The sequence below is a fragment of the Astatotilapia calliptera genome, chromosome 7, assembly GCF_964374335.1.
Source record: "Astatotilapia calliptera chromosome 7, fAstCal68.1, whole genome shotgun sequence".
Classification (NCBI taxonomy): Eukaryota; Metazoa; Chordata; class Actinopteri; order Cichliformes; family Cichlidae; genus Astatotilapia; species Astatotilapia calliptera.
Genome location: NC_137428.1, coordinates 64,431,094 through 64,455,504, shown reverse-complemented (window position 1 = coordinate 64,455,504; position 24,411 = coordinate 64,431,094). Strand labels below are relative to the sequence as shown.

The following is a 24,411-nucleotide window of genomic DNA, read 5'->3' as shown; positions in this document are numbered from 1 at the left end:
AGCTGCTTGTATGCAGCAAGTGACTTTCTGGGTCAAGATGATTCTTGCAGTAGGTAGGTAGTATTTTATATTACTGTAATTAATCTGAATGCATGTGCCTGATTTACAGATGAGATATATGTAAGAGTTTATAGGTTATTTAAAGATAAAACTGGAACTTGGCAGTCAACTCATAAAGACACAAAAGCCAAACATCTTTAATAATCTAAAGCTGCAATAGCAAAGAACAACAAAAGTACAATCGCGGCTTGCACTCAGTTTGTTGTGACACTAGCACATGAAAGAAGGCATGTCGAAGTGTTTGAATCATTTCGCATGCCTATTTTGTGAAATGTAGCATGAAAATGTGAAAGCACTGACTATCCTGACTTATTCATGTAGAAAAACTTTATTTTTTTTGTCAGAAAAGATGGGGAATTCGTGCTCACCTGGAGCCATAATGAAGCAACTCTATGTGGTAAAAGACTCATTATACTATGTGCAAAATTGTGCTCCTACATTTTATCTAGGCAAAGAGCAAGTAGAGTTGCACAAAAGTGAGTAAACCCTTTACGTTTACCAGAATTTCTGCATTGATTACACATGAAATGTGATGTAGCCTTCATCTAAAGTCCTACTTGTGTGTGGTTGGTATTACCAGGAGACCTCATATGTACTCACACAGCCTCCATAGTTGTGATGAGAGAATGAAGCAGAACAGAGGGAGGAAAGGAAAATAATGAAAACCACGAGTGCCAATTTAAATAGGACAAATACTATTACCTCAGTGTTTGGGAAAATGTTGGATAATATGAGGTTGTTTTTTTTTTTTCTTTAGAAATAATGGGCAGGGCAGATTTGCTTGGGGCTCAGATCACAGACCATTTCTGTAATTATTACAAAATGAGGTGATGCTGCTTTTTATGTGAATAGGGCTTAAGTTGCAATTATAGCCGCATTCTCACTGAAGTAATGACACATGGTTTTCATTAAACACACTAAGTAATCGTTTAGTCCAGGCTGGAAAATGTCACTAAATCTCTCTGCTAACTCAGCTTAAGGGAATACGTGCAATGTACTGCGTTGTCGAGCCCTGTTACTGATAAAGTCGGCTCTTCCCAGAAGATTGGTTGGTGCGTTGCCTCAGCCACAACTTTCACAGGACATTAGAGCACTGTATAGAAACCTTAGTATTATAGAGATGCATAACAGAGAAAGTGAGGAAAAAAATTACTTCTAGTCTCAAAGTAGACCAATGGGGGAGGTGTAAAGTTGCTACTCTCCTTGAGAGTGGGCATCCTGCAGAGTTCACAGCAAATCCAACAGGTGTGATCATAAATAAATAAATATATAGTTGAAAAAATAAAGAAAAGCTGAACTATATTTCTATCGATCAAGAATGTGCATTGCACACCTATATCAAAACCACATCTAAATTGCGAAGCAACCATCTTGGTCCTGAGTGACTTGCCTAAGGACCTCAACATCTAGTGTTGGGAATTGTAGCAAAAACAATTTACTGGAGGCTGCCAGAGCAGCCGTCCATAACCAGAGGTTTGGGAGAGGCTTTATGAGGTGCAAAGAAAAGACAAAAGTAAATCAGTATAATAGGTTTCTTAAATGGCCAAGGAAATGAACTAACCTTAGCTCATCTGACAGGGTTTGGCTTAACCCAAACAGAGCTGTTCAATCAAGACATCAGCCAAAACAAAATGGTGAATTGAAACCGTTTTTTTGCGAAAGGAATGATCCAGAATGTCTTATCATTATTCAAGTCTCACAAAAGACCAGAAAAAAAGCTTTGAGTTTTGCTGCTGCTAAAGGAGCTTTTATGTGTTTTTAGAGTTCACTTACTTTTCCCAGACAGCCTTCTGATTACTTAATGTGCTCAAAAAAAGACAAAAAGTTCTTGGGTTTTATAAGTTTAGTCAGATGTTTCCGTGTGATTGAAGCTTACATGAAAATCAAATTACATTTTGGGCAAAATCAAAGCAGAAACACTTGTAAGTTCAGAGGATTTGCACCTTTTTCTCTAGCTGTTGGTGTGACTGACCGAGAGAAGAAGAAATTTCTGACGAAAATGTCATGTCATGGTAAAAGAAGCAGAGGTGACGAGACAGATGTACGGAGTAAGACTGAAAGAACAACCCTTGACCCAGAGCAACCGCTTTGTCACAGCCAGTCATCTTCTTCTCCTGCCGTGAAAATTCTGCCATCAGATTCAAACCTGTTAGCTATTGGGTTTGCCAATTTATACTCCTCTGTATCCCTATTGCATCTATATATGTTGGAGAATTTCTTATAGGTTTTGTTATTTCAGTCTTTATCATTTACAGCATAGAACACAACATAAATTGCATGCAGACAGTGAAATTTTAATCATAGAGTATATCAAAGACCATTTTTCTCTCTTTTTGTGTGTAGGGTATGAGTGAGTGGAATCCTATAGTGTGTGGGATTCTTGATGTCTCTGTATACAGTACTAGAGGTGCTGGTGTGTCTTTCCATGGTACGTGTCATCTCTGATCTGACAAGACACTTGCAGATAGATGATATTACAACCCACGCACCTGCCTGATATTGATGGGGTCTCCAGAACAATGTGGGTGTGCTGTAAATAGAGGTGGATGCCGTGTCCTGGGATAAGCTATAAATTACCTTTCCACCTCCATCTGAGTGTCTAGAGGCTGGATGGACAGACAGAAGCATGGATGGAAGCACGGAGGGGGACAGGGAAGGGGACTGAATGAGCATGAGGTCTGAGATGTACAATCATAGCTTTAAGACAAATGAACAGCTTGGGACTGTGGGTGTATATGGGCGAGAGACAAGCAGTGACTGGCTATGATGAAGATTCATTGCGCTTTTCTCTACTATCCATCTCCACTAACTTGTGCAGACACCAGTGAATAGCCCAGCCACTAAGTTGCTTGATAGTTTGCTACTTGGGTGCTAAAATAGAGCAGATTTCAAAGAAGTTACAGGCTGAATGATGACATCTGAAAGCCAGTCAGACAAAGCAGTGATGTCAGAATCGTGCGCAGGTGATCAAAGGTGTCATTCATATCAAAACTATAATTCTGTATTCAGTGTTTTTCAGATATGTACAGAAAGCATGGTTCACACAACATATGCTCTTTGAAAAACCTCCAATTGAGCTTACTAAAAGACTGCACCAATCTACTGTCTGCATGAAGTAGTCTGCACTTATTACAAATACAATAAATCTTAACTTATAAAGTGTTCAGAGTGTTCTCTCTGTCACTGTTGCCTACTTCGACATGTTCTTCTTTGGTATGGCAGTAATTTTGTCAAACTTTTAAAGGCTTAGCCCAAGTGATTCTACAACTTCAGCTTGTAACCCCCCCAAATAGTGATGCATTTCACTGTTGTGAAAAATAAAAGCTTCCCCATTTTGTACATTTTCGCTGTCAGGTGAGCGGAATAATTTTATGAATTGCACCTCAGCTCAGTACTTTGCAGTGTGACTTGGCAATGTAAAAGAGCTCCTGGGCCAAATGTAGGCAGCACATTGCTGTGAAGTGGCTCTGAGGCTATATTGGGTTGACAGGGACATTAAGCACAAAGCAGCAGGGGCAATTTTAATTACTCTTTGTCTGTCTTGTTGTCTTGGTGACAAACGGGAATGAGGCATGTTTACAGATGACTATGCTGCATAAAACATCTTAGAGGCAAATGAAGGGAAGTGAGTTAGAGATTTCTTATTTATTTAATTTTTGACTGAGATGGTAATAGATGAGACCAACACGTGGATCTGAGATCTCCAAACAGGTGTGCAGTTGATGAAGTGGGCTGTGGAGGCGAAAGCTGAAGAGACATTAGTTTTGACGCAGTTTATTATCTGGCAGCTTCCTACTCAAACACGCCCATATCTATTCTGTCAGTTTGACTTGCTCTCAGGAAGAGAGGCTTCAGGAAGAAAGAGAAAGGCTAAAGCAGTTTCTCAAAATATGTCGCTAAGGTTAAAGATGCCTGACATGCGAAACAGACGCATGTCTGCAAACCGCGAGAGGATGCAGAGCTACTTACAGACCCAGCTTTCTTTAAGAGGCAACACTGAGTATGACATGTTCTCTGCTCCTAGAGCTAAAAAAATAATTAGTCTTTCTCAGATAGAGATAGAGAGCAGAGAGAAAGTTTAGGGCTTTTTGTAGTGCAAATTTGATGCTGAGTGGTTGGCAAACATAAACTACATGTAAAGAGCTTACGTAATAAGTGGTTTCTTATATATCAAATCAGGGATGGGTTGGTTTTGTATTAAAATTCATTTCGCTTTCTCTGTACTTGGAGGGAAATCAGTTAAATTAGATTAAAAATAAAGTAAAAAGTAGATGGAAAAGAACTGGAAAATTACCCAAGGAAGATGGATAGAGGGGAGAAACTACTAAAGGAGGACAGAGGAAGCTGGACTGCACAAATGTCAGTTACAGAAATTGGCCGGGCAGTAAAGAATCTGCTGCACATATTACAGATACAGCATGCCAAAGGTTCTCCAGCACAAATTACACAGTTAGTATGTCTTGTTAGCTCGACCTTCAGATGTACAGTAATTGTCGTCTTGTCTACTGGGATGCTCTTAAATACAGAGATATGTGTAATTACACAGCTGTGCTGAGTATTTATTGCACACTCTCATATATAAATCATTAGGCTTCTTTTGGTCTTTAAAAAATATGAAAAATATAATTTGGAGTTCAAACTCCCTTTAATATTTTATGTATTGGGGAGAAAGTTATTTTTCAAGGTTTGCTCCAAAGTCCCAGAAATGTACTGTTTTCTCACCACAGTGGCGACAAAGCTGTGAGTGGTAAAATTCAACTTGCAGCTGAAATGGCTGCACGACGCAGAACACCGCTCAGCTCACATTTAGCCCATAAAAAACATTCCAACTTGTCAAATACAGGTGTAACTAATGGCCCCATTTTATTCAGATGCCGTTAGGTGTTCTGGTGTAGTACGGTGGTTACTGTGAGTGTTTACTCGCTGGACTTGTTAACTGGGACACTGGGAAATCAGTTATCACTAGGGAAGCTAGTTACAAATGTGCTTTTTATAGTTAAAAACAATAAGTTGTTATAACAAAGGGTTTTGGATATTTTTGCACTGTTGCATTTGTTTTTGGGGTTTTTTTTGCAATTTAAATACATTTACTTTGTAATGGTTTGTATTCAGCATTAGCAATCAAATTTTGAGCCAGTCAGTTTCTTCTGATTATGTTGTGATGACTGGCGCATCTGTTGTCCCTTGTCAGTACGCTTAATGTATTCAAAGCAGTATAAAATAAAATAAATATATACATTATAGAATTATACGTGTTGATTTTGGGCAAAATCTTCACAATAGGAGTTGAGGTCCTCTGTGCGTGACATCTTAACTTATAATCACAGATAATAAAAAATAAGTAAATAAGTAATGATAAAAAAAATAATAAGAATTGGGAAAAAGGAAAGTATTTCTGTGGTGTCAGAAGCTATTTCCTCTTTAGTAGAAATAACTATGTGTATGCATTTTTCATAATTGTCTACGCGTCTCTGTCTCATGCTGTGTGTATTTAGTTGAAAGTGTTGTGAGTTCTTTAAACCTTTTACCAAAATTTTTTTAGAATGAAATTCAGCCTTTGGCAATTTCCTTGATTAGCCCTCGTTTTATTCTTTTAACCATTCCTTGGTGGATGTGCTAATCTGTATTGAAGGGAACCTCTGAATCCCGTTGATAGCTCTGCTTGTGTTTCATTTTCATCTGGCTTCACGTTATCTTTAACCTCCTAGGACCTGGTGTCCACATATGTGGACATCACATTTTGGGTTATTTAGACCAAAATACTTAATTTTGCTCTACAAGGGCCTGATATCCACTTACGAGGACATTATACTGCTACTGTTCTATCGAAATTTTAAACAAATATCCTCATATGTGGCTCTTATTTTTCTTAGAAACAAAAATCTGGTAAAAAAATAATAATAATAAAAATAAAAATCTGGTAATTCTTTGTTTTTACATTCATCAGGTCCCATTATGCCCAAATATCAAAGAGAAATTAAAAATGCATGTTGTGGAAGAGTTCGGGTCTTAGGAGGTTAAGCAGTCTTTGATGTGATTTAAAACTAATAGCAGTCAGCTGTTCAGCCCCTGAGTCATTTCCACCTTCGTGTTTCAGATTTGGTAAGAAGTTATTTTCCTTAAAGCATTTTGGTTTGCACAAATGTCCACTGTTACTGTGGCTAAACAACCGTATCCCTGGTTCAGACCCATAGCACATGACTAGTTCACACCTGTGTCACTGGAAGGCTATAATTATACTCGGATCTTCTTGTCGGAAACTCTTTTTTTCTTGTTTGAAGGCTTTTTCTGGGACGACTTCCATGCAAGTGAGTTTTTTGCTATTTCATCTCTCTTTGAAAGTTCATTTAGACACCTACATTTATGAGTTACCTGCATGTCTTTTAATTAAATTTCGAGGTCCTTGGAAACCTTGTTTTCGCATCGACTGGTCGACCTTAGAGATAAAATTGTCTAAATTTTTCAGCAAGTTTCCCCTTTTCTAATATAGTCGCAATGTCTCAGGGATGCTGGAAATGAGAGAGCACTGGCCATTTAAAATATGACAAGACTTTACAATGAGTTCAGAATAGCTCAGGTCCCTTTCATGGCCCCAACTGGCAAATCATTAATCTTCCAGAGCACTTATCTAAGAAGGTTGTCCTTCTAACACAAAACTGCCTTTTTCCTGTCATGATGCCAGAGAAGTTGGTCCACTGCATCTAGTGGACTAAATTATAGGTTTAAAGCAAGGCAGTCATGTTAAAGCTAAACCACTTAATAGAATATACTACTTGCAGTTGGATCATTTCTTTTGTATAATTTGGTTATTTTGCTAGACTTTCTTTCTTCTTCTGTTTTTTCCTGGAGGTCTTACAGAGCTTTAACTCTAAGCCTTAAAGGGCCACACAGTTAAATAGCGAGTAGAAAAGCTGATTATTGAGGTCATGTGATTGCTAACCATGTGACATTAACTTGTCTGCCATTTTGAATGTGTGACAAAGTTGGATCAATTGAATGTCTTTTTGGCTTTTCATAAGCACACTGAAGTAGTTTTATCAGTGTTTTCTCCCTTTTCACCTTGAATGTCTTCTAAAAGCTACGTTTTTCTTCATTGCACAGGAAAACGTAATATTTCCGAGACGCTTTGTTCCCTGCCATTGCTATGGACACTAGCAGATTACCACAGTTGCCTGTAGCACCATGGAGTGCTTGCTTGCAAACGCTCGCAAGGAGCTCTCTGATCAGTGAGGAAACTGTGAAAAGTGTGACACAAACAGGAAATGAAGGCTGTTTGTCAAAATAAAAGTAGTGCTGTTTAAACATGTGGGCTGTGGTGCTGACGCAAAACTTTTACTTCCATATTTCTGGTTGCACTTCAAGTTTGACTGCCGGCCATTTAGTAGTGACTTTTGAAAGTATTTACAGACACATGGTTGTCTTCCATGCAAAATACAGGAGACCACATGTGCTAGCAACCTGAAAACCCTCTTTGCATGAGATTTCACCCAGTGACAGTAAGGAGCTCAGGAACCACTTGCCACTGGTTGGCTGAGCCACAGCCACCCTTCTGAGAGAAAACTCTATAGCTGTTAAAGTTTTAAGCAGTTTAAAGAGGTTCAGATCACTGGCACCTAATCTGGAACCCTTAATTCCAAATGTAATGAGTTGAGAGTGTAAACGGAGGGCTGTACTTACTGTTCCATGTGATAATGTGGTTGAGCTTAAAAATGGCCATTTTCAGATTAGAGACTCTGGAACATTCCCTATCCAATTATTAAACTTTTCACAGATGCATCTGTCATTCATAATACACTTGAGCTTTTTGATGCGCTTCCTTTACTAATTAGTTATGTGGTATACATCTGTGTGCTGCGTGGATGAAAAGTCACCCCATTCTGAATTTGCTGTGTGAAGCGGGAGGAGAGAGCATTTTAAAATCTTTATGCTTTGATGTCCATCTAGCAGATGTGCTGAGATTTGGATGCTGGGCATGTGATACGCACATAGTTCATAGCGGAGTTCACATTCTTAAACACACATGAACAGGTGAAGCGACGGAGAGAGAAAAGTGCTTTCGTTTTCAGGTCAGGCATTGCATTTTAGATGCTATTCGCCCCAGGAAAGCAGCCTGTTTCATCATTGCCAAACCACTTCTGTGCCTATCACACTCTACCCCTTGTAAGAAAACCAAATAACACCAGCAGAGAATTTCAGATGTAGACATGCACAGATTGTAAGACAAAAAGACAGAATATAAAATGGAACTTAAAGCGAATTCACAAACAGAAGCTGCAACATAGACAGCAGAAGGTCGATCAGACCCGCTTGCACAAACCCTTCGTCTATTTGTTTCGTCTCATCTGGATTTACTGTAACAGGATCCTAATTAGATTACCCACCAAAGTACGGGAAAGGCTTAATATGTCCAAAACCCTGGCAGCAAATCTACACAATCCAACAAGTACTGTCACTCTATAAACTTTTCTGTGACATTTGAAACTCTTCTCCTCTGCTATATTTTTTTCTCTCTGTCGTTGTTGGAACAAGCAAACGACATCCCACAAAAAGCCTTTTCTTCAGCATTCGTGTCATTATAAGAAAGTGATTCATGTATTTTCAATTTCTTGGCGGAACAGTGCTCTCTCAAAGAAAGGAACCAGGTGCTTTTTGATAAAATACTCTATTTTATGAACAAGTAATGTAGCAACAAGTTCATATTTAGAAAATATGAATAGGAAAATACTATTTATCCACACTTTTGACATTTTTGTCCTTCTGCTTATATTTGATAAGAAACCTGTTTTTACCAGTACTTTCAACATCACTGTAGCCTTATGGCACTGCAGAATTGTTTGTCGGTACATCTGTGTATATCCATCACTGTGTGAGGCCACCTCTGAAGGAGGCTGTGTGTTGATTAGGTCAGACTGAGCCCCGGCAGGTCAGCGATGATTGGCAGTTGAGTGTTTGCCTGTTCTGTTTGCCAGCTGCCCCGTGTCACACCCCGTCAATAGTAATCAGCCTGGACATAAAAGTCAGGCCTAATGTGGCTTCATTTCTCTCTTTCCTCCCAATTGCTCGATGGTAGAAGAGTAATACATTTCATTGCCCGGGCAACAAAATACTGACATGCTGTTCAAACTTACAGTGTGTTTGGCATCAGGCTGGATTCCTGCTCAGATTCTGGCTCTCTCTTTCTACTCTCTGCGTTTGTTCTCGATTCCTTTCACGTGATCTCTCCTTTTTCACTAAATAAGACCCCTGTCCTAATCAACTACTATTCACACAGAAATGATAAAGATCTAAGACACTTTGAACTGTCATTTCACAGAGTATTTTCCTAATGCTGTACCGAAAGGTACGTATAACAGTATAAACAGCTATAAATGTATAAGTTATATTGTGAAAACTAATTAAATATTTCCATACAGTTCTGACACAGCCACCAAAATTAAATTAAATCGATGTCGACTTACTCAGTTTGTGCTGGCTGTACATTTAGATGCATGAATGCAGACACATGTTTTCAGTAAAAATGAATGCGTGCACACACTACACACATCATCACATGAAAATCTGTGCTCTGTAAATACCAAACAGGTCACCCTCTAACTTTTCTGCTTCAACTGTCTGCAGTTTTTCATCTCCCCATCTGTCCATCTCCTCTCTTGCCTCCCTCTCTCTCCTCCTTCTTCCCCTTTTGTGTCTTATTGTCTCCCTGCTGTATTCATCTCTGCACCATTAATCTTCCAGCCAATGAATTGGAGCTCCTGACTCTATCACTCTTATTATCGGCTGCAGCCGTTCCTTATTTATGTTCCATTTTTCTCCTTCTCCTCCTCACTCAGCCTTGCTACTGTTGTTCCATTGACCAGCATGTAATTTCTTACATGAATAATGCAAGCAGTGAGACAAAAATAGTTGCATTCCTTGGTTCTCTTGGTTGGGATTTGTTCTGCAATCATTTAACTGAATGCATTTGGTTGAGCTGATTTCTATTCAGCAGTGCCAGCTACTTTGTTAAATGAAATAGGGATTTTGGTTGTAAGGGTATTGGGACTCCAAAAGCTGTATTCTTACTGAAATAGACTAGAACTAGATTGTGAGATCAGGGTGCAGATTTATTCAACCTCTCAGCACACTCGAGTACTGATCCAGGATCACCGAGGTGGTTCCCAGGACAATTCTATTCATTAGCCAACACTCAGAGCGGCCACGACAGTTTGCAGGCAAAATTAAATTTCAGTTTCTAGCAGCGCTGATGTGCTAGTGATAGACACAATTTTTATAAAAATGGCCAGGGTTGGTCAGGCAGCTTTCACAGTTTAAGATTAAACTCTTGAACATGAATTATATAATATGAACATGCTTTCGGGGCATTGTTTCCTCAATATACTGTCTATAGGTAGAAAGATATAATTATGTCCCTGACTCTTTTTATTTACAGCTAAATAGCATTGCAGTTACAACAATAAATGCAATGTTCTCTGCCGATATATTGTCATGAGAAGCAATGACCACCCACGAGAAATTCACCTTTGTGTGTGGATCAAAGGTGAGTGACAGACTTACCCTTCACATCTCATTTGCTATACTTGTACCTGTATTATAGAATATTACAGAATATATTGTAATGCACAGAACAAATGAGGAAAAATGTATAAACTCAGGCGCTAGCTCATAAGCTTTTTTTATACCAGCCGCTGCTGAAAAACCCTGTGTTGCCATAGTGAGCGTGTTGGTGGTTAGTGAAGCGCAATGTATGGGCCCTTTCAAATAATGACCTTGTTGTGCTCCTTGAAAAATGTCCAAGGACTTGCATAAACATGTTTTTGGATCCCTAAAAGACTCTTGTGGTGATAATTCAGTAATTTTCTCTAATACATATCTCTGTTAAGCTGGCATAATTGCCCTTTAAGGCATAAAGAAGCGGAAAAAGTGAGCCACATAATAATGTTTTTGTCTGACTCATCTCCCTCAGCCGTCAAGCGGAGCATTTCGAAAATCAAAGGTTTCTTATTGTTCCCTGTGCTGCTTTCTTTGTTTATCACAGACCCAGTTTTCCTTTATTTTTCTTCATGATGATGTAAAGTAGTGAAAAGCAACAAACTGACAAGAATAAGATTAAAATCAAGCCAACCCATGGCGCTTCATTTCCTTTTTTTAAGTTAGATTATCATTTAGATGTTGAAGTTAGCCTTGGGTAAGGATAAGAAAATGTGCTGTGCTTTTTTTACTTTGTTACTACTGCAGCGAGGAAAGTCTAGCTGTAGGCCTGAGAACCTGCCTTTGTCCCTGTTAATTTAAATTAAGCTAGCACAGTTTTTTTTTCCTTTTCAATAAAATAAATTGAAGTTATTTTTCCCCTCTTACTGTTTAACTGTGCTAGAAAGAAACAGTAAATTTATGGATCCCGGTGTGTCCAGAAAGTTGCGAACTGAAAATCCATCTCTTCAGCTGTAGTCACATCACATACAGATCACCGGTGCTGGTGAGTGTGTAATGCTGCACAGAGCTATCTGGTACTCCTCAGAAACGAAGCAGACAGTGGTCTGTTTGGTCTGTTCAGTAAAGGGGATTCTGGCAGTCTACATTCACTGCAGACATTGGCTGTGCCGGAGAGATTTCTGAGGACTAGACTTCCTAAACATACCGTGCACTGTTATCAAACTTCTCTCAGTTGTTCCTGTTCCTCTTTATTGTGCCACTGATAATATTTGACCTCTTTTGTGTTCATCACCTTTCATTTGTCCCGTGTTATCTTGCTTATTGATTCTCATTTTCTCTTTACTTACTTCACTTCTCTTACTTTTCTCTTATTCCCCCAAAATAGTTTTTGTCATTATTATAAATGATGAATAATTTGTGATTAGTCACTTGTCATATCCCAGTGTCTTTGCATCTATTTCCATATTTTAATTAGATCAATCAGTTACCAGGAGCCACTGCTGATTCACTGAAACTACAACATGCAAAATCGGAAGAATTATTACTATTATGTTAGGGCTAATTAACATACTGTATACCTGTGGGGCAGTTAATATGAATAAAGAAGTTAATTTATTGCAATTAGTCCACTGTGGTTATCAAGTCTCACGTGGTTGGAAATTAGGATTTGTGGACTTGTGGAATCTGTCTTAGTTGGCTGGTAATAGATGGTGGAGGGGGAAAAAAAAGATTTGTGAGATGAGCCCCACTTCCCTGCCCCTCTTTCCCGTTCTCTGCGATACCGATTTTTGCAGATGCTGGTGCTTGTTTGTGTTTAGCAAAGCAGATTAATTAAGCTCATTGGTATTCCAGGACACTGTTCCCAGCTGTTTTCCAAGCCTAGGATCAGCAAGGTCATCCATTTGAATTTCGCTCTCTGAACATGTGGAGCCTGGAAGGAAACAGCTGGGAGGCAAGCACCCACAAAAGCGAGGGTTTTGACAGTCGAGATGGATGGATTTCAGTGATAAAATCTCTCTGATCGGTTCTATCACTCAACTCCTTATGTCCCTGATTCATTCCTCCCACAGCAGATCTGTGTGCGCTGTGTAATAGATCATTTGTTATTCCATTTGAGTAAAAGTCAAAAAGGTAAATAGCGTTGTAAACATATGATAAATAGGCAGCCTCATCAGTGTGATTGATATTTCCTGTTTTGCCTTGATGCAACTTCTAATATATAATGTCATCTGACAGGCCCCAGTTAGTATCAACATTAATTATCAGTAAAACATGTTAACATGGTTCTGGGCCCTGTGCCAGCAAACAATGAGATTTGTAAGTCTGAAATAATGAGTCTTTGTGAGTATTTGTGCATTGTAAGTAATAGCAACAACTTGTCAAAGTGGAAAGTCAATACACACTATAGTGGGGAAAAAAGGAGATACAGCTCATGAAGAATGCAGCGCAGCCTCGGGTCAATGAGTTAACTGTACCTTTTAGTATTGCATCGATAAGCAGACTTTGAGTTAGATCACGCTGAGGCAGCAGTTTACTGAGTTGTGTCCCTGTGAATTACTGTCCACAGTGAAGAAGTAAAGTCTGTTCTTTCAAGTTATTTCTAAAACATTAGCTCTTTAAATTAGAATCAGTAACCACGCACTACAAAATCTCTAATGTGTTGTACACGAATTGTCTTTAATCATCATTCAAACATCGCTCCCACCTGTAAACGGTTAAAGCTGACTTGTCAGGAACAAGAGACTCTTGGTTTGCATATAATAAGCAATGTCACCGAGACGACCCAAGGTCTAAACTTTACTATAAGACTACCGAGATTTGCAGCTTTTATGCTGAGATAAACAACACCTCAAACATAAAGAAGGATGAGTGGATCTCAATAATAATCATAATAAATGCCTAGTAATATTAGAAAGAAAACTGGTCAAAGTATGGAGCTTTGTGGAAATTAATATTTAAAGATGAGCCTGTTTAAAAAGTCTAACTGTGGATTCATTAAAAACTGAGCAAGGGGCTTTTAATTAGCGAGGTTTTCAGTTATTGGTTCATAACTAAAGTTCTACTAACAAAACTTAATCTGCTGTTGAAGGCTGTGAAACAGCAAAAATATTTGAGATTCAGCGTCATGTAAGCTTTCCAGCGAATGTGTCAAAAAATATTTTTGCTTCAGGCACTGGGATTTAGTTTGCTAGTGTTCAAACAGCTCTTGATTCATCAGACTGACCGCTGAGTCCTTTCTCATACTTTTTGTGTTCCTGTTGTTTTTGATTTATATGAGACACCAGCTGATGCAATATAAATGTTTTGTCCTCAGTTGAGTTGGTGTGTGTGTGTGTGTGTGTGTGTGTGTGTGTGTGTGTGTGTGTGTGTGTGTGTGTGTGCGCACGCCATGCACAAATGCAACAGAACTAAGTCTGTTTGTGAGTCTTTTGGTACCCACAAACAGCAGGTACTTTACGCTCCTCTGGTGACAGACAGGAGGGGAGCCTGTTGTCACATTTCTTCATCATTATTTTCCCTGCCCTCCTTCATCTCTCTCCCTTGGAAGTTAAAAAAGTAATCAAAGGCTTGGCATCTGACAGCTCTGGCTCTTTGCTTCCTCCACTCTAAAAAAAAAAAAAAAATCTTTTTTTTTCTCCTCCCCTGAATCTTTTGCAAACACTAGCGCCTTCTCGACAAAAGCCCCTCATTTCAGGGGTGCTGAAAACCTCTCCAGCTTTTCTCAGTGGAGGTGTGCCTCTTTTGACATCTCTGCTAAATGGAGGATGCTTTGCCACTCATTTAACAGCTCTGCGACTTTGTTCCTCCTCTGGGAGGCACACAGCCTTTTATCTCCTCATAGCTGGCTGAGAACTTGCTCTCCTCTCTGCTCTGTCCCACCCGTCACAGCGCAGCATTAGCATGTACATGCCTCTTAGCAGACCACAGAGAAAGAGCCCTGCAGTGCTCTGGCTGGAGCACGAGGCTTAGTCCCCTGGAGGAAAAATCTTGGCCGCAGGGTGAATAACTGGAGTATGTTGGACATTAGGGCTTTGGCAATTCAAAATGCTGGATTAGGCGTGAATAGTACGGAGGCATTTACACAAGGTTTTAACAGAAGGGAAATAAAGATGTTTCCTGTTATTTCACGATGTACAGTATGTGTTTTCATTTCCTATATCAGTTATATGCAGCCTCTGGAGAGTCAGATTACCTCAGTAATCGATGGATGGATGAATGGGTGAATGGGTGAATGGATTTGTGCTTTCATGAATGTAAGGCCTTAGTCTAACCACTGAGATCCATGACCGCCATTAGTCGACTCCTTTTATCGGTGTTGGTTTATGGTAACTGATTTTTAAAAGTGCTGTTTTTTCTTTTGTATGTTTTTCAAGGATGACGAGCCAATGACAGCAGGGGCTGACGGCAGAGATCACGCCCGTATTCGGAAGTTCCTCAGCCAGCACACCAAGAAATTACCCTGGAAACCAGAGGTAGTACAAATAATTTGCCCTCCTTTTTATTTGATGTGATTTCTCCTTTTGCACATATCACTTATTCATCTTCAATTTAAAGCCTTTCTTGCATCTCGCAGACAGAGCTATTGTGATTCCTCGGTTGTTTTGCTGTTTGTGTAATTAATCCACTCAATTTGGCAAGGCCACTTAGTGTGAATATCTTCCTCATTTTCTATCAGTTGTCCTTTCAACTGCAGTTGGTATTTGAGGTCAAACAGAGATCCAGCCAATTTCTGGTGGCATTATTGAAACATCAAACTGCAATTTATCATTATTAGGATAAATTATTGTGTCAGGATGAAAATATTTGATCCAAAATAATGATTACATTTCAAGCCATGCATGGCTGAAGTGATGTGATTTTGCTGTCTTTTGTGTGTAGTTGACACACCTGCTGTAACAACAGGAGCAGCAGACAGGCGTATTAAGCAGTGGATTATTGATAGAGAAAGCAGCTGTGGAAGTGTAATCTGTTCAGCAGGGTTTAATTATAGCTTTGTGCATGTATGTATGTGTGTCTGTAGCCTGGGACATGTGTTGAATTAGTAATTTTCCAAGTGGGGTAAAGTTTAACTACAAAGTCTTTGCTTCAAACCAGCATGATCTTCCAGCACACAGTGGACAGTTCACGTAGGTTCTCTGCCTTTTACTCTGACTTCTCGCTGCTTCCATAAAGCTTTATGCATGTAATCTTTTGTCCAAGGCAAGATTAAAGCAGTGCTGAGTGCGGTATGGGCCTAATATTGTTATAGTAACTGCATTATTTCAGCAGACTCTCCTGAGCTGGTCTCAGGTTAGCTTATCTTTGCCGTCATGACTTCTCTCAGCAACAAAACAGCCAAACACTCTCATTTGGCTTTTAAAGCAGTCATATGTGGATGATGTCTGCTTTTCTGATTTAATATGCCCTGCAAACATCTGTTGTCTGAATAGCGAGGGGCTGCATCTAAATGTGGTGATGGTTTTGGCATAATTTAAAACGGTGCTACTTAGAAAATGAGGAGTCACATTGATATGAAACAGCCAAGCTAGGACCACAGCCAAGTAGGCAGTCTGATACTGGACCATGTAGACTAATTGCACAAATCTAAATAGATTTCAAGGGTTGATCATAGCAAGAAGCTTTATTATGTTCTATTTTTTCCTCCTGTGCCTTGTGTTTTATCATTTTGCAGATCACAGGATATGTTTTTGCATTCACAAACATGTAAGTGATTTCATTGACCAAACATATTTTCTTATTCATGGTGTGGAATGAAAAAGCAAAGCAGCCGCAGAAGGAAAATAAATTTTGCAACATCCACACCCACAACATCTTACATTAGACATGACTAGCGTCAAAGCTCCCTTTTAAACGTCGACATGGCATTTCTTTGACTGATTTCCAGCCTACTCTTAAAGCACCCTGTCATTTAGTATCAGTGAGTTTTCTGGAAATCCTGCATAATTCTATCAAATATTTCAAGAATTTCTTGGAAGTTCAACACTCAAAAATCCTTTCTTATCTCTGCTATGTCAGGCCTAAGCCAAGTTTGTCAGAAACCATGCAGCGCGGCAGCTCTTCCTCCGCTCTCTTCACTAGCTTTCTGTCCTAATTACCAACATTAACTTGTTTTCTTGGTGCACAGCCAAAATGGTAGAGGTCTGTGGGGCCACTGAGCTGGCACTGTCAAAGGCGTAGACTCATACTGGCAGAGGTAGAGTGGTGCCATATGCCTGCCGTCACAGACTGGCAGAGGTCACATGGACATTCAGAAGCAGTCCTAAACCACATGCACATAAATTCAGTTGCAAAATGAAAAAACAACAACAACTTAGACAGAAAAAAAGGCACTTTCATCACTTTTAATACATTTACAACTGTGTGGCTTGCAACAGGTAAACGCTGCTGACTTGATGAGGATCTTTGGCCGAGCGTGCTTGCTCATTCAAAGGTGACATTGGCACTTTAAATGCACTGACATGGGACATAGATAAGAAAGTAAATTGCCCCACTTTTTAGCAGTCAAGCACTAGACAGACAAGAATGGATAAACAGTCATTTGCAGCAAAGCTGACATGTATCTAGGGAGAATTTGAGCTTCTTAAACAATTTTATTTAGTCACACGCAGAAAGAAAGTAATGGTAAGAAGGATTAATAGTCTGCTAAGCCATTGTAGAAGTTGATATCAGAGGAACTTTCATGTTTTTTTACATGTCACTGATATTTCAAAAGCCACAGGGAGCAGAGATTTAACTTCGTCGTATTAAAGCATTAAGCTTGGTTTCAATTCTAGTGCACTGAGGAGGACAGGTGGAGGATGACAGTCTCCAAGTTGACTGACTGACTAAAGCGTCTGGCCTTTTGGCTCTTGGTGGAGCTGAAAGTATCTTTATGTCTGTACTTTTGGTGAAACAGATTTTGACAGCCTATTATTTACCACTCGAGGGAAGTGAGGAAGATATTGTGGCACAACACAGACACATGATTCATATGGAAGCAGTCATCACAGCTGTCTCTTCGCACAGAAACACATGGAGTGACAAGACTGCAGGACAAATCAGATCTTTGTCTGCTCTTCGATCCTCTCCTCATACCTCAGTAATATGAGGTGAAGATGCAGGAGAAGACGTCTGATATTTGTCTCCCTCTCACTATTGATTTTGTCTGTTTTTTTCCTCGGTCTATTCAAAATGCCAACTGGTGAATGACTGTGATTTCTCTTATCTGCCATTTAAATGTAAGAGTTTGAGATAAGAAAAAATGCTGCTCGTTCGTCGTACCCTGTCTCATGTTCCTCAGTTTGACATATCTACTGCAGCCTATCCATCCCCCTCATGTTACATCTTTGGCATTACTGAAGATATGTAATTGTAGGACAGATGGCAGATTATACAAACCCTCATTACAGTAGTTGATGTGGCTGGGATCTAGATCATATAAACCGTGTCTTCCATTTTTTTATTTGCTCTCACTGTGTGAAATGAGTTCTCATTATCTGTGTCCATATAGTGCTTCTTCCCCTCACTGTACCTTCGTTCTTATCCCACTTTCTTTTCTTTCCTAAATTACTAATGGAAAGAGGAAGGTGAGACAGGAGAGGGAGAGACTAAATGTTCATAGAATTACAGTGCATGTTCAATTATTCCCTATTTATTCAACACTTACATATAGTACAGTGTTGTGATGTATCAACACTGAGTTTTAATGCCTTCTGTCCTGCATGTCCCATGCGAGCAAGCAAAGTGGCTTTGTATATACCCCAATCTGCCCTTGATAGGAACATCATGTCTCACTTTTCTTACCCAATAGGGATTAATAGTGTCAGTTGGTGTGAAAGCTCGTCAGTGGGTACACTGAGCAGCCATTTGTCAGTGCTTTGCTGCCAGTGGGAAGCGCAGAAGGCTGCACCAGATTTTGAGAAAGGGAGAGCCTCGCGGAGAAGAGAGATGGAAAAAAGAGAAAGTTTTATTTGTTTGCTGGGTTGATGGTTCAGCCAGATGGATGAGAGAGAGGAGATATGGTGAAAGACACGCTCGCAGAATGTATGTAGCTTTCTGGGGGAAATGTGTGGTGTGATAAGAGTAGTGTACTATACAGTATTTGATGCTTTAGATTAAATGCCCTTCTTAATCGGGTAGCTTTTCTTGTACTTTTTCTTGTTCTTTTAGTTTGCTCCTCATGTTTGACAGATGCCATAAATTACTTTGGAGAAGCATTTCCAACAAATGCAGGTCATATATGGATGTTTGGAATCATTTTTAGGGCTGGGCCACTCTAGATTATTGTTATTATTATTTGTTTGAACCACTCTGTAATACATTTACTTTAATGTTTAAAAGGGTCATTTGCTTGCTCCATCTCCTTCTTAGTTTTAGCTGCCCCACTGTAAGACCCTTTGATAAACCCGATGACGGCAAGCTGTCTAGGCCCAAAGGCACCAGCACACCAACTCTTTCTCCACATCTCTATTCTCATGAGCATAACGTTACCATCTGTAGTGATTTCTCTGAGCCTTTAGCTGTTACTCTGGGATTTTTCTTCGCCTCATTGAGCATTCTACATTGTGCCTTTGGTACCATCCTAGCTGGGTGCCCACTTAAGGAGAGTAATAACAGAACAAAATTGTCTCCTTTTAATTGTCCACAATTTCTAGACAATCATCAGTGTGAAGTGATTAAATATCGTAACTCTCTGATTACTTTGTAGCGCTTTCCAGCTTAATGCAGTTCTCTAACATAAGTGTTTTTGCAAAGCGCTCTTTATCATCAGCAGATACTTTTGTAAGTAAGTTGAAGTCGCTCTGTGCCACACTTCTATATCTGAATGATCTATTCATTATGGACAATTAAAGTAGATTTTGTTTGTTCATAGTTGGAACTTGATGAGGAGAAAAGAAGTTGAATATAATTGCAGATCATTGCAAAAGAGGTAATGTTGTTTTGTTTTTGTTTTTGGGTTTTTTTGTCACATATGGTGGGCCAGGTGTTTGTACAATATCTGGAATAGTTTGAGATTAAGCAGGGTGTGGATGAACAGGGAAGAAGAAATGAATTCAAACAAGAGAAACTAATGGACAAGATTATACCTACATTTACATTTAAGAGGATGACTGGGCACAGGTTGCGTTTAAACTAGTGCTGTCAATAGATTAAAAAAAATTAACTAACTAATCTCACAATTTTCTGTTATTAATTGCGATTAATCTCAATTACTTTATTAATAGCCTGGCTCCAATTACATTTTTTTATTCTTTATATTTTAAGTAATTATCGTTGTTCACCGAAGTCCAGTGGTCTCCGGTGAGAGCGACATTCCTTACTTGCACAAGCTTGCTGGACTGCTGAGCCCTCTGGTCCCCATACAAAGTGTGCAGTCTCGACACAATGGTTCCTCTCGAGGGCAGATTGTAACACTCATCTCCTGATGCAGCACGAATGACTTCTCTCAGTCCATCATCTTCTACTATGCTAACTGGTCGGCAGTTTTTAGCTATCCAAACAACCAAGGAATTGGTTACCTTTTCTCTCACATTTTTTGTTATTCGTCCACAAGCACCATACTCCTGAAGCGTAGACTGGCGAGGTCCCGTAGAGGTGGATTCAGTTGGGTGTTTTGCTCTCAGGTGATACGCCAGTGATGAACTGCTTCTGTGGTACTTGAATTCAGCGTTGCAAATTGTGCATCTTACTCTCGTTTTGTCCAACAAGCCATCAGGCAACTTCTTAAAGAGAAACTTTCCACCCAAAAGTCCGCCCTCGTCCATGCTTGCGTGTGTTAGCTAGTGTTAGCTAGATAGTAGCATGGTGTCACTTCTTCTTCTTCTTCTAATCATTTCTGTCAGGCCAAACGCCAGCATAGCACACTGTTGCCCCCTCCTCCAGAGGTGCTCATGAATTTAAAGGTCTTAGATTACAGGAAATTAATAAAAAAACAAAATCAGCGTTAAATTTTTTTAATGCATTAAACATTTCGCGTTGATCTTAATAATTAACGCGATAATTTTGACAGCACTAGTTTAAACACAACTGACTGTTAAAACTTTAAGAATTACGGACGTATGCTTTCAGTGTATTACTGCTGTTTATATGCTATATGTTTTGCCATATTTTTCATATAATGTAGACAGTTGAAATATGTATCAGTCCATTGGTATAACATGATAGTAGAGGAGAGCAGATTTGTAGGTTGTTCATATTTACATGTTGCTTTCCATGTCAACATGTTGCATTTATGTTGAACTTACAGTCACGCGTAATAGGATAAAAGTAGAGAAATTTATCTTAAAATGAACCAAACGCAGCTTTGTCTTGAGAGCAGCGTATAAACACAAGTCGCTAATAATAGTTTTTTCTAAGAATATGAATATATTTTCTAGTGTAAACAGCAAGAAGGTCCTGAGTTCAATTCCACCATCAGGCCAGCGTCTTCCTGTGTGGAGTTTGCATGTTCTCCCTGTGTTTGCGTGGGTTCTCCCCGGGTACTCCAGCTTCCACCCACAGTACAAAGACATGCAGTTAGTGAGGATAGGTTAATTGGGAACTCTAAATTGCCCATAGTTGTGAGTGCAGGAGTGAATGTGAGCACGAATGGTTGTCTCTGTCTATGTGTTAGCTCTGCCACAGACTGGCGACCTGTCCAGGGTGTACCCCGCCTCTCGCCCTAAGACAGCTGGGATAGGCTCCAGCACCCCCGTGACCCTGAAAAAGGATAAGCGGAAGTGGATGGATGGATAGATAGTGTATTTAGCAATTTAAGCAGACGCCATACCTACTACTAAATATATGAAGTCTATAAGTCCCAACAAGTAGCCCAGCACATAGCCACTTTGGACTTACTTCTGATAAAATACAGATGCAGAAGAATGATTGTGATGGACAGAGGTAATTTAATATTTAGTTAGTTCAAGTAGAAGAAACAATCCTTCCTGAGAGTGCCCATGGCTGTTTACTTGATTGCTAAAAGTGTGATTTTGGATTAAACAATAACAGCTACATAAATGGAAGTAAAACAGCAAAGTAAGAAAGAGCAGCAGTCATTCTGTCTCTTCTTTAGCCAGTTACTGAATATAAATGTTAGCTATAAAAGAAAGTTAGCTGTCATCTGAAATGACACAATCTCTACATTCCTATATTATACCCATCGTGTAAAAAGCACAAAACAAGAAAAACACAGACAGGCAGTATCATTGTCAATACACCAACAAATAATGTGAGTATGATTTTATCGCTCGCTGCAGAACGAGAAGAGAGGCAAAAAGAAGATGGAGTGAGACAGTGTGGCGGAGTGACAGCCAACAGCTGAGCTCAGGGAAACTAAAGAATGAGAGTCGAGACACTGACAGCATTTGGCAGAACAAAGACAGAGATAGAAGGGTGGAGAGGCAGAAATGGAGAGGTCAGAGGGAAGAAGAAACAACTTTAGGGATAGTGGGACTGAAGCCTGAGAGAGGGAGGGGAGGCCTGAAGCAACACTCAGAGAAAAATGATTGAGTTTAAGTTAGAGTCGTTGGAGAAAGACAACTTCCCTTTTCCCTGACTCCGTATCCAGCATCATGTTAAGGCCAGAGCACAGACAGAGCTCTTGCTTCCCTGTCACCCACAAAACAGAGCCAGTTATACACAAGTGGACCCCTCCCCCCCACAGTAAAAAGCCTTTACTTTACAGCCCACGGCCTCTCCAGGGCCACACAGGGATATGTTTGTGTGAATAATTAGAGACTTTTAAAGCTGTCCGCTTATTGCTATTTGACAAGGAGAGAGGGGGGGGGGGGAGCAGGTCAGGCCGAAAAAGGTCTTTTAAAACCCACAGGAAATCTATTAAAAGCTTTATATAAGGCATATTTACACAGGGACTAGTCCCCATCTGCTAAATCCTTCTAACCTCACTGTGCCTCCCCATCTCTATCTGTCACTCCCCCACCCCCCTTTTTTTTAAACATCAGACAGTCTCATCCATTTTCTTCATTCATTTCTTTTTTCAGATTTAAATCTGTCAGCCTTTCAACTGTCTCTTTCTGCTTTAATTTTAAAAGGAACATTTACCAAAAAATAAATAAATAAAAATATGTGAGCTTAAATCAGGCGTCCCACTGTTTGGGAATGACATGTTTTCAAAACAAAGTCATCCCATGGTTTATTCATGGACTGTAATTGCCATGTTGCTGTCATTGTCCTGGACGTTTAGTTGACCATGCAGAGTGTGGAGAGAAACGGGGACCACGCAGGTCATGCCATCTGTTCGAATACCTGTGTCATACTGAAGGAGCACAACACCCTCCACCAACATGTTTGTCCTTTAGAGTAGCAGTCAGAGAGACATTTGCTCACCTTCCATATCCCATTCCTCTAATCTCTCTAATGAGAGGATTGTGTTTTATTTACATGAGGTCACTGCCACTCCTCTAGTTTCTTGATTTGACAGCTCACTTCTTGTTGACTACACAGCCAGCACCTACTCTACGCACAAAAAGGTTACCTTTAACGAATGAAATGGAGCCAAAGTATTGAAGCATCTTTCCCTTTGATCTAACCGGGGGAACCTCGCTGTGCCGTTTTTCATAGTCAATTGGAGAGAGTCAGCTTTGCTGCTCAAGTACTCTGTGATGTTGTAAATATCTGTGGCAGCATTACAGTGGCAACCTGCTGAGACTGCTGTCACACGTTGAAAGGATACCATATGTGTGTACAGTATGTGGTATAGTATATTGGTACAGTTCGAGACCATCAAGTATAAACATTTTTTTCCACTGTGCTCCTAGAGCTTGACGTTAAACTGAGTTGAGGTTATGTGCTAATGTGCAACAGCGCATCAGAGTGTGTAGTGAAGATATTAAGAATTACACTCTTCATTGTTTCACTCTGTAGAGTTTTTCTCTCTTTTCAAACATTGCGTGACCCAAAGCACATAATTTCCATAGCACTGTAAGTTTGACACACAAGTCTATGGAGAGTCATCCCCACTCCAATACGAGCAGACTTGTGTGTGTGTGTGATGAACGAGAGAGAGTGCACGAGAGAGGAGACTGTGCCCCAAAGCAGACTGGTTTCACCATCTGTCCTTGCTGTGTCCTGTGATTTCCCTGTGTAATTCAGACAAATGTCATACTATGGGCAGGGGATGAGCTTTGACAAACTGCTCCAGACATTCTCAGTTCACACTCCCCCGATACTCCTGTTGAGTTCTTCTGTTATTCACAACATTTCTAACCTCACTCCGCAGTCGCGTGTTTCAAAGAGATTTGATTTTTCCTGCAACATGGAGGAAATTGCACATATTCCAGCTCGTTCTAGGCAGGATGGCAGCTCTGAAGCACTGAAGCGTATCTCCTGTTTAACAGCACGTATGATGCCGCTGTTAGTGTGTGCATTGACCTGTGTCCTCTGTGCGTGTGTGATTGTGTGTTGACAGTATAAGGGCCAGGCTAACCTTCACGTGTTTGAGGACTGGTGCGGCTCCTCTGTAGCCCAGCTGAGAAAGAACTTGCACTTCCCTCTCTATCCTCATGTAAGTACAGCAGTGCGCATTTTCATGCATTAACACTAAAGGCACATAGTATTGACTGGTTGTGCATGCCTGTCAGTCTCCCTGCTCGCACAAGTCACATATGCAGCTAGCTGTGTCTGTGTCATATTTACCAGCAGAATTTTTATTCATTTATTTATTTTGGAAAATGGCTCTTAGTCTCAGACAGCAGGCTTTTCATTTGTACCTATTGATTTGCTGACTGAAATTGACAACTGCCACAAGCACATTTCATCAGCTGCTCCTAGCTGAGGTGTTTGGTGCATGTGCAAATCAACCTGTGAAACAGTGAATCATCATTGTCATAAAATCAGTAGCTTTTAGCAGTGGAGTGCGCCTCACTGGTAGCTGAAATCACTGTGTTTTACATCCTTCTGAGTCTGCAAAGGCTCAGCAACATTAATCTGATAATATCATTC

At 40.0% G+C, this 24,411-nt stretch overlaps 1 protein-coding gene across 1 annotated transcript in view; it reads left to right on the top strand.

Moving 5' to 3' along the window:
* The window catches only part of b4galnt4a (beta-1,4-N-acetyl-galactosaminyl transferase 4a), a 153,352-nt gene that overhangs the window by 63,159 nt on the left and 65,782 nt on the right, over window positions 1–24,411 (top strand). The window contains exons 3-4 of the mRNA XM_026176454.2: window positions 14,865–14,963; window positions 23,879–23,974. Of these exons, the coding sequence (XP_026032239.1) occupies window positions 14,865–14,963; window positions 23,879–23,974 (195 nt within the window). The remainder of the gene's footprint in view (window positions 1–14,864; window positions 14,964–23,878; window positions 23,975–24,411) is intronic.